Consider the following 10551-nt stretch of genomic DNA (forward strand, 5'->3'; position numbering starts at 1 on the left):
GTGTTTAAAGAACAAAATGTGGTTTTGAGCAGAAAATGTACTATTTGGCTAATGTGTGTGTGTGTTAATGTGTGTGTTAATGTTAATGTGTGTGTGTGTGTTAATGTGTGTGTGTGTGTGTTAATGTGTGTGTGTGTGTGTGTGTTAGTGTGTGTGTGTGTGTGTGTGTGTGTGTGTGTGTGTGTGTGTGTGTGTGTGTGTGTGTGTGTGTGTGTGTGTGTGTTAATGTGTGTGTGTGTGTGTGTGTTAATGTGTGTGTGTGTGTGTGTGTTAATGTGTGTGTGTGTGTGTTTGTGTGTGTGTTAATGTGTGTGTTACTGTTAATGTGTGTGTGTGTGTGTTAATGTGTGTGTGTTAATGTGTGTGTGTGTGTGTGTGTGTTAATGTTAATGTGTGTGTGTTCAGTAGCAGGTTCATTAATCACACACTTCCTGTCAGACTGATCAAAGTGTTTCACACCCGACAAAATCTGTGAAATCAAAGAAGAAGAAATCAGTTAGACAAGTCGCTCACAGTCAAACAATAACCTGGATTACCAGGACCTCCTCCAGGACCTCCTCCAGGACTCCTGGAGCCTTCTCAGGGACCACCAGTCATCAGGAGGAACGCCTAGAAACAATAAAAACATGAATCAGCTTCATTTTCCCACTTCCTGTTTGTTAGGAAACGTCGTGTTCATGAAGTTAAACGGGTTCTTCATACCTTTTCAAGGAACCCTGACACTTCTTCCAGGACCTCTGGGAGCTTTTCAAGGCATATGAAACCTCCTCAAGGACTAGAACTAGTGAATGAACCTGAAATTTGCAAATCTGATTAATGTCTTTTAACTCTTCTGAACCAAACTCCATTCAGAAATGACCCACTTTAAAACTCTTTTTATTTACTTTGTTTGTTTTCTCAGGACACGTCTGTTGCTGTTTTAATATTTAACACCAGTTATCAATAGATGTGTTCCTCCAGCAGGCATCAGGCTGTGAATCTCGTAAATCTGATAAAGGTGATTTCGTTCTCTAACTCTGACCGAACTGACCTTTACCTCTTCCTCTCATCCAATCAGAGGGCAGGTACTTCAGTCTCTCTGTGCACGATCAATAACGTTTGTCTCACTGTGAAAATGATGAAAGTCAGACTGAGATTTGGTTCAAACATCAAACTGGTTTCAGAGTCTCCACTCTGAGGTTAGTTTCTTGTCTCTCTCTCGGGGTGAAACAGCTCACCATATCAAGACACAACACACTTCCTGTCCAGGCGAGCAGGGAGGCGTGGGGGGGGGGGGCTGGACGAGGGGGGGTGAGGCTGTCAGCCGGTCTGTCAGCAGAGCTACTGTGGAGGAGAAACCAGCACAAACTGGGAGAGACTCTGGAAGAAAAGGAGAATATGTGGAAAAGGGAGAAACAGTAAAAACCAGAAGAGAAGAAGAAGCTGAGGCGACGGCGAGGAAAAAGGAGGACGAGCTGAGCCTCAGTCGGACGGTAAGAAAGTCAGATTTGTGTCTTTCTGAATGTAAACGAGAGAATTAAAGTGATAAAGATCCATCAGACATCCTGAGAGGGAAGCTTCCTTCTTCCTTTGATCACAACACTAAATATTTTTACTCTCAGAGCTGCTTTAGATTCTTAAAACATAAAACCTGTCAGAATAAAAGTTGATTTCCAGTGAACAGAGTTTGATTTAGTTTCTGTGTTTGCCACTGAGATAACGAGAGATCAGAAAGAAAGAAACTTCAGAAAGTGAACAGTTTTCTGTTGGATGATGAAAGCAGGTGGAAGAGTTTATTTTTACAGACCGACGTTCACCAAAGAAAAAAAAAGAGACAACTTATCTCATAATTATGAGCAAAGATCTGGATTTAATCTGCTTTTATTTCTTCTCTGTATGAGACACAGAGACGGCATTAATATTAGTCTGTTACACTGCTGTACCATGCAGATTTCAAAATAAAAGTGCTGGTGAACATAATTTAATATTCAATAGGTATGGCAGAAATGAAAGTGAAATGAAATAAATAAATAAGGATCTAAAAAATGTCTCGTATTTTCACTGAACCTTCTCTGAATTCACAGATCAATCTTTTCTTTTACTTGGCTGGTTTGGGATTTGGCTTTTTCTTTTCAGTCTATAGCAACTCACCTTTTACAAAAACAGCAGGGGAAAAGAACAAAACACAAAATCTAAGGTAACGGGCGGTTCTGCTGAGCACAGCCTGCTTCATTTAGTTAAACACACCTGAAATGAATCAGAAAGACACTGAAATGACCTCTCTGCTCTCTGCAGTCTGTTCTTATAGAACTAAAGACGATAAAGTGATGGTTTTAACAACACCTATTACGAGTAGATCAAACGGCACACAGGTCGGCCAGCAGAACAAAAGCTTAATCAACTTAAATTGTCTGATTTCCTCCGTAGTGGAAAAACAAAACAATAGCAGGTGAGGCGTGGCGAGCCGCCGTAGGAGAATTATATCCAATTTACACAACCTCTCCCACAGTCTGCTCCAGTAATCCAGAGGTCCCAACATATAATCCTATACATATTATTCCTTGGCTCCTGCAGAGCCCACTCAGACCGCTTCACCTATTGCACCTCCGCCACGATCCTTTAAAACCTAACAATAATAAAATAACATGATAGGATATCTGATATAACATACAGGTTTAATGTAGCATGTTCACACCATCTGTACATGAAGGGAGTACTGGTGACTGTCACGAGTAGTTTTGTACCAGATCTTCAGTTTCTCTCCTGGAACAGCTTCACGTCTCAGAACCAGAACAGACTGACGACTTTCAGGAGAAAGTCTTGTGTTTCTGGCCGTTTTGAGCCCCTGATGGAACCTGATGCTCCAGATACTCAACTAGACGGTTTTATATCTTCTTTAATCAGCGCTAACATGAGTGTAAAGGGCTTTTTAACGATTACTTGGTGTAATAAATGAAACTCAGGTTAGCAAACCCAACGTGGAGCACAGGCCTCTGTAAGTATTCTATTACAATCCAGCACACTGTCCACGCTGGGTCTCTGATCAATCTGATGTTATAAACAAGTACATATCAGAGTGACTTTTGAACGCAGCGTCTACATGCGTGTATCCATTTTGAAAATGAGACGGCTCTGGGCATCAATATCTCCCTGAAGGGCAACGAGTCACATTAACCTGAATTCAGTGGAAATATAAGACATTTCTTTAGATACTCGTAAAATCTTAATCTTTCATTTCTGCACACCTAGTGGATATTACATTATGTTCACCAGAAGCTCACTTTTATTTTGAAATCTGCTGTGACACAATGTTACCGTAATGCCTAGAGAATACGCGCATCGCAAAACAGGGAGCTGGCTCTTTCTGATCGACAGTGATGAGACAAAAATAGAGCTTTTTTGTCTAAACTCCACTCGCCGTGTTTGGAAGGAGGAGGATGAGTACAACCCCAAGAACACCATCCCAACCGTGAAGCATGGAGGTGGAAACATCATTCTTTGGGGATGCTTTTCTGCAAAGGGGACGGGACGACTGCACCGTAGTGAGGGGAGGATGGATGGGGCCGTGTATCGCGAGATCTTGTCCGACAACCTCCTTCCCTCAGTAGGAGCATTGAAGATGGGTCGTGACTGGGTCTCCCAGCATGACGACGACCCGAAACACACAGCCAGGGCGGCTAAGGAGCGGCTCCGTAAGAAGCATCTCAAGGTCCTGGAGTGGCCTAGCCAGTCTCCAGACCTGAACCCAATAGAAGATCTTTGGAGGGAGCTGAAAGTCCGTATTGCCCAGCGACAGCCCTGAAACCTGAAGGATCTGGAGAAGGTCTGAATGGAGGAGTGGAATCCATCCATCGTCAACCGATTATCCTGTGTACAGGGTCGCGGGGACCCGACCTTCAAAATTTAACTTTGTAAAATCTTTGCTAAAGCTTTGTGTCACAAACTTACCATCATTATCACTCTTGTGAAAAGCTGTAGCTCAGTCTTAAACTTGTGAGTCTGTGTCTCTTCTTCTCTGTCCTCTCTCTTTCTGGTGTAGCATAGGCTGTGCAGGGTGAAGTGAGGAATGTGCTCCTCCCCCCGCACCTCCTTCCCTCCCTCCCTCCCTCTGTGTCATTAGCATCTTCAGGTAATCTTGTAGACCAGTTATGGAATAGAGTTATCTATAACCCAGACTCCAGTTGTTAAAAACGGTCTGGTTTTATGAGACAGAGTTCGTTTTCGAAACAGGAACCTATTTTTATCAGCTGCAGACATGAGTTTGGAACTACAGACTATCTAATAATCTGGTTGTATCAGCCAAACCACAGAAGTAAAGATTCAAACCAGTTAGCAGACAATAAAGAGGGTGGGCAGAGTTAACTGTGAGCCAATGATAAGAGACTAGGAGGGGTTGCCATAGGCCAATGATGGGAGTCTGTGAAAATAAAAGGGAACATTCTTCAAGAAACTGCCAGAGGGCACTTGGATCCTTGAGCAGTATCTACCTACCAAAGACGGGACCTTTTTCAGCTAATGAGTGTGTTTTTCTCTTAAAGACTTTTTGTTTCTTTCAAAAATGAATGAATTTAACATCATTGTTAGTAATATTTAAACATTTCTCTGTGATCCAAAAATATTCAGGGCCACTTTATTGAGAATTTACAGTTTTACCTGTTTTTCAGAAATAACTTGGATGCATGCACAAATATCAAAGATTGCAGTATTAGCAGCAAAAGTTACTTTATCCAGGGTTCAATTATATAAAATGTCTTATTACACTAGTGCAGTCATTTAAACTTTCTCTTCAGGTTTGTCTGTGGTGTTTGTTCATTTTTATGACCTTTGTGGAATGGTGAAGTATCTTTATCTTATTTTGTATTTGCTCTTCATAATTATAAATTAGGACTAAAATGCTCAGCAGCATGATCCTTTTTTTTTTTTTTTTTTTAAGTAATCACTAAAACAGGTTTATCAACTTTTACTAAACCTTTGGAATAATTCTGTCCCCAAATATTGTGAAATGAAATTGACCAGTTATAGACAAGATTTCTATCATTTTTGCAATGTACTTGTTTCTTCAATCTAAATTTTATAGGACTGCACTTTATTTATTGACTGCATTACAGAAACGTCCATTGTTGGCTGGCATGTAATGACACAGAGTTCCCTCTTAGTTCCTTCTTAGCTAGCATGGAGCGACACTCCAGCATGGAGGAATTAAAGAATGGGGTATTTCTATTAAGAGAATATTGTAATCTAAACTAAATATTTAATTTGTAGTTACACTTACAAAATAAGGACAATTCTTATGTAGCAAAAAAACCAAACCTACAAGTGTTAACAGCGAATAATTAATAAATAACTCTAAATGTAGTCTTTCAGTAACATATAGACTATGTCCCTCATTCTAAACTAAAGCCTTACTCATAACTAAGTCACTAGTCACGCTAACAGGCCTCCTCTTTCCCTTTAGTAAAGAAAGCTAGAATTATAAAAAAAAATGATAGTTTACAACTTCATCAACTGGAAACTTCAAGAGCTAAAGTTTGATCCTTCTACTGAGAACCAGCTGCCTTTTGCTAATTAGGGTTTATTAGACTATTACAGAGGTCATGAAATCCAGAACCCTTCCCTTGGGGATGAAGTGTTCAAATGCTAGTTAGCTACTTTGTTGACATAACAGGACAGTAGTTTTCTGTTGATGAAAATAAAACAGAAGGTTAGGTTTTCACTTTTTGTCACTTTAAAAGGGAAATGAAAACAATTGCAAAGCACTGCAACAGTCTAGATTATAAATATCGACCATAAATATTACACCAAAAAAAATGTAAAGATACAATAAAAACAACTAAACTAAAAATATGTATGTAGGAGTGGGTCAAAATCCCTGCTGCAGTGTGTGCAAACCTGGTCAAGAACTACAGGAAACGTCTGATCTCTGTAACTGCAAACAAAGGTTTCTGTACCAAATATTAAATTCTGCTTTTCTGATGTATCAAATACTTCTGTCATGCAATAAAATGCTAATTAATTAATATAAACAGGTGCAGATAATACAGGTAATGAGTGGAGAACAGGAGGACTTCTTAAAGGAGAACTAACAGGTCTGTGAGAGCCAGAATTCTTAGTGGTTGGTAGGTGATCAAATACTTCTGTCATACAGTAAAATGCAAATTAATTATTTAAAAATCATACAATGTGATTTTCTTTCTCTGTTTTAGATTCCGTCTCTCACAGTTGAAGTGAACCTATGATAAAAATTACAGACCTCTACATGCTTTGTAAGTAGGAAAACCTGCAAAATCAGCAGTGTATCAAATACTTGTTCTCCCCACTGTGTGTTTGACATTGACACACTAATATTAATATTATCCACATTCAGTACCAACAGTGTTTCTCAGTGTCTCACACAGAGAAGGAAATAAAAGCAGATTAAACCTTTCCTGAAGTGTCGGCCATGACAGACACTACTGGCTTCCTTAACCTTTCTCATAATTACAAGATCAGGTAACGAAAAGTCCTAACAAGAGTCTTTCTTGGAAAGAAACAAATTCAAAGTTGATTGTTACCCAAGGGGAAAAATGTTGATGATCACTTTTCCCAGACAACACGATCCAGGCCTGCACAGCTGTGTCACTTTACACTCAGTCTGTCTCATACATCTTTAGAATATTGGGCCTGTCGCTGTATGTTTTATACTATTTATTTAGCGGAGATGCATCTGTTGGCAGTGTGCATCAGTTGTGTTTCATTCAGAGGACGATTGAAACGGCGGTATAATAATCCCGTTTCATTGGCCAGCTGCCCTGTCACATGCGTGAACGCACGGGTCGACTATCCGAACAGTGAGTTCACGCCTCTGCAGCGTGAGAGTGAAGAGAGAAACATGAAGGTGAGTCGCTCAGGGCGACGAAGCAGCGGGGATCAGAAACCTGTTTGTACATCTTTAAGAAAATCGAATTTGAGAATTGTTATCGCAAGATTCATGATCAATATCGCAACGTCAGATTTAGTCAATATCATGTGACCCGTGACTGTGTTTTCAGTGGCGTTGATTTCAGTCTTCATACGGTTCATTAAGTCTTTAACTCCACTGAAAACATACTTGTGGATTTTATAGTGCGTCCAATAGATCCGGCTGGGCTGAACGGCGTCCCGGTGGATAGCACGGTGGCATCGCTGCAGGTTCGAACCCCAGGTCGTCCCGGATGTTCTGTGTGTTTGCGTGTTCCACTGCTCCCTAAGGGAAGCGTTAAATGCAGAGAATGAATGGTGGCGATGGAGCAGTGGATAAAACACATGCCTTTGAAATGGGAGACCCAGGTTCAACTCCCCACTGTGACCCGTCCACCAGCGTGTCCCTGAGCGAGACTCTTAACCCCTCGTTGCTCATAAAGAGCAGCTGTAAGTCTCTTTGGATAAAAGCGTCAGCGAAATGAATAAATTTAATGGTGATCGGAGCAGATCAGGAGAACAACGTCCCCTTTCAACCATCTGACCTTTACTGTTGCTGATGTTCTACCTTTCCTTGTGGAGAAACTAAAAACAGTTTGATGCCAACAGAAACAAACTTTTCTGTTTTCACAGACGAACATCATCATCAGGAGGGGGAGGAGTCAGAGAGGATGGCGTCTCAGTTCTGCTGGATTCACCTTTGGATCCTCATCCAGCTGTTCAGGAACATCTCGGCTGACCCGGGTTCACCGCGCTACACCGTCCACTTCAACCAGGTTAACTACGACCAGGCCATGCAGGCCTGTTCCCCCGGCGTCCTCACCACCCTCGCCACCGAGCAGGAGGTCGCACACGTCCTCGGGCTCATCGCCAAGTCAGTGGCACCTCTGAAGCAGAGCAACTTCACCCTCTGGGTCGGGCTGAGGAAGGTCAAGGACGAGTGTGTCGTCACCGAGCTGCCACTCAGAGGGTTCAAGTGGACGGACGGCAGCGAGGAGTCGGAGGTGAGCCGCTGGACGAAGGAGCCAGAGGAAACCTGCACCTCGGTCCTCTGTGCGGCGCTGAACGGGGACATAGACGGGTCAACGGTGACCCGGTGGAGTCTGAGCCCTGTCACCTGTAGGAAGGGTTACGGGTTCATCTGCAAGCTGAGGACAGGAGGGACACCTGAGCCCGCTATTAAACCTGCTACACCAGAACCAGCGACACCCGGACCTCAACCTGCTAGTAAAGGACCAGCGACACCTGGACCTCAACCTGCTAGTAAAGGACCAGCGACACCTGGACCTCAACCTGCTAGTAAAGGACCAGCGACACCTGGACTTCAACCTGCTACTAAAGGACCAGCGACACCTGGACCTCAACCTGCTTCACCAGAACCAGCAACACCAGATACTGACCTGAAGTCTACAACTGGACCTAAACTGCAGCGACCTGACCCTGATCCTAAAGCAGTGCCAGGGTTGGACCCGTGTCAGCCCCCCGTCATCCCTCGTGCCCGTTCCCTCATTCCGGACCCCAACGACAGCCGCCGGATCCAGGTGCAGTGCTGGTTCCCCTTCCAACTGGACCTGTCCTGCTCGGGCCGTCCTGCTGTGTGGCGGCTCCTGGACGGGTCCCCCGCCAACTTCTCCGCCATCTGCCAGCCATGTGAGGCCGGTTTCCAGAAAGACCCTTCAGGAGACTGCGAGGACGTGGACGAGTGCCGCGGCGGCGCCCGCTGCAGGCACGGCTGCCTGAACACCGAGGGCTCCTACAGGTGCGTTTGCTCCAACCAGAGTGGGGAACACCACGACGAGGACTCGTGCGCAGACATGGCGCCAAATGGCGACAGCGGCTTGATGACGGGTATCCTGATCCCGGCGCTGGTTGCCGTGGCGGCGCTGGTGCTGCTGGTGGTGGTCGTCGTGGTGACGGTGAAATGCTGCCTGATGAGGAGGTCGAAGAAACGCGCCATGAAGAAGGCGGAGAAGATGGCGATGAGGAGCAAGGATTCCTTTGAAACAGCCAATGAGAAGGTAGCAACATGAGAGCTGTGATTGGTCGAAGGCATTTCACCGCAGTGACATCATCAACGCCAACATTTACAGTTTGGTTCACAGGAAGTAGAAAAGTTCATTTTTCAGTTTAAAGAGTTTTTATATTTTTGCTTTTTCACTGATGCCAGAAACTCACCCGGAATCCTCTCACCTCATTGGCTGATTTAAGATCACCTGAGCACAGTGCATGTCATGGTGATCCCTGCGCTCTGTCTGACAGGCAGCAGACTGACTGACACATTTACAAGTTTATATTTACTCCATGTTACTAAATATATTCTGCTGTTTTCATTGGTTCATTAACGTCAGTTTCACATTTAGAAAACGATTTACATTAATCCATTATTGATCAGTTCTTATTTAGTTTGTTTGCTTTGATGATAAATAACAGGAAACATTTTAAAGTCTCTGAATTTTGTTTTTTAATGAATCGAAATTAATTATTTATAATAAGATTAGAAAAGTATTAGAATGATTAGCATATTTAATGATCATTTTAAATCAACACATTGTTTTTTAAAGCATGTAAAGTTTTCTTTTATAAGTAAAACAAAGACAAACTTGTTTTTCAGCTGCAGAATAAAACGCAGTGTTTGAACGTTTCTGTGTCTTTTATTCTGAAACTTTAACTTTTTAAAGGGAGAATCCTTTATGATCATGTCAACGTTTAAACTGATCAGTAAAGAGTTTTTCAATAAAGTTTCACAGATTTCAGTTTGAATGTGCGTCGTTCATTAGTGTCGCTGGGTAAAACTCCACCGGGCCAAAAGTATGTGGACGGCCTCTCATCACCCACACAGGGCTGGTGCGCTCAGCCGTCCACATACTTTTGGCCGGTCGTGGTTTGTGTTGGACAGGAAATGGCCGCTGAGTGTTTACTACCCGGTTTCCTGTTTCCTGTTGTTCTGACAGGAAATGACACGATGAAGGTCACGTGACTGCTCAGCTGGACAGATTAGAGACTTTTTACTGATGTTTTATTTTCACAATCATGTTTTACTCTGAAACTTTTCTTGTTAGATTTATTATTTATTTCCTTTTTATTTTCTGTCACTGACTAAAGTTTTCAGTCCAACGTTTCATCAGCAGAATAATAATTATAATTATATAATATGTAGTATAATAATTATAATTATATAATACGTAGTATAATAATTATAATTATATAATACGTAGTATAATAATGAATAAATATATATACTGATACTGGGGGGGGTTATGGATTAGAGTTAGTCCGGTTCAGGTTAGTTTGAGTCTGCAGGGATGGAAACAGGACTCAGAGATCTGAACCTGGTGAAGTCCTGATTTCACTGGATAAAGGGTTAATCCCCTCTGTCTCACCCCTGTCTCCCTGTCTCACCCCTGTCTCCCTGTCTCACCCCTCTCTCTCTGTCTCACCCCTGTCTCCCTGTCTCACCCCTCTCTCTCTGTCTCACCCCTGTCTCCCTGTCTCACCCCTGTCTCCCTGTCTCACCCCTCTCTCTCTGTCTCACCCCTGTCTCCCTGTCTCACCCCTGTCTCTCTCTCTCTCTGTCTCACCCCTCTGTCTCACCCCTCTCTCTCTCTCTGTCTCACCCCTCTGTCTCTCTCTGTCTCA

General features: G+C 43.0%; 2 protein-coding genes across 3 annotated transcripts in view; one reads left to right on the forward strand and one right to left on the reverse strand.

The window, feature by feature from the left end:
• srp54 (signal recognition particle 54) overlaps positions 1-3933 on the reverse strand; it is a 15018-nt gene extending 11085 nt beyond the window's left edge. Inside the window, exon 1 of the mRNA XM_046063255.1 lies at positions 3928-3933. Coding sequence (XP_045919211.1) covers positions 3928-3933 — 6 coding nt within the window. The remainder of the gene's footprint in view (positions 1-3927) is intronic.
• clec14a (C-type lectin domain containing 14A) lies at positions 1334-9668 on the forward strand. 2 transcript variants are annotated; one of them, XM_046062705.1, is made up of 3 exons: positions 1334-1472; positions 6183-6242; positions 7549-9668. In XM_046062705.1, the coding sequence occupies exons 2-3, from the start codon at positions 6212-6214 to the stop codon at positions 8943-8945; spliced, it is 1428 nt and encodes a 475-aa protein (XP_045918661.1). In that variant the 5' UTR covers positions 1334-1472; positions 6183-6211; the 3' UTR covers positions 8946-9668. The 2 variants fall into 2 exon arrangements, with proteins under 2 accessions (XP_045918661.1, XP_045918662.1); XM_046062706.1 differs by lacking the exon at positions 6183-6242.
• Positions 9669-10551: the final 883 nt, after the last annotated feature.

This window comes from Micropterus dolomieu, linkage group LG11 (genome assembly GCF_021292245.1).
Source record: "Micropterus dolomieu isolate WLL.071019.BEF.003 ecotype Adirondacks linkage group LG11, ASM2129224v1, whole genome shotgun sequence".
In the NCBI taxonomy this organism is placed as follows: domain Eukaryota; kingdom Metazoa; phylum Chordata; class Actinopteri; order Centrarchiformes; family Centrarchidae; genus Micropterus; species Micropterus dolomieu.

Excerpts from the sequence above, each read along its gene's own strand:
- clec14a (XM_046062705.1), top strand. The coding sequence starts at position 6,212 with ATGATAAAAATTACAGACCTCTACATGCTTT. Across the intron at positions 6,243-7,548 it reads TACAGACCTCTACATGCTTT|ACGAACATCATCATCAGGAG; the intron begins GTAAGTAGGAAA and ends CTGTTTTCACAG.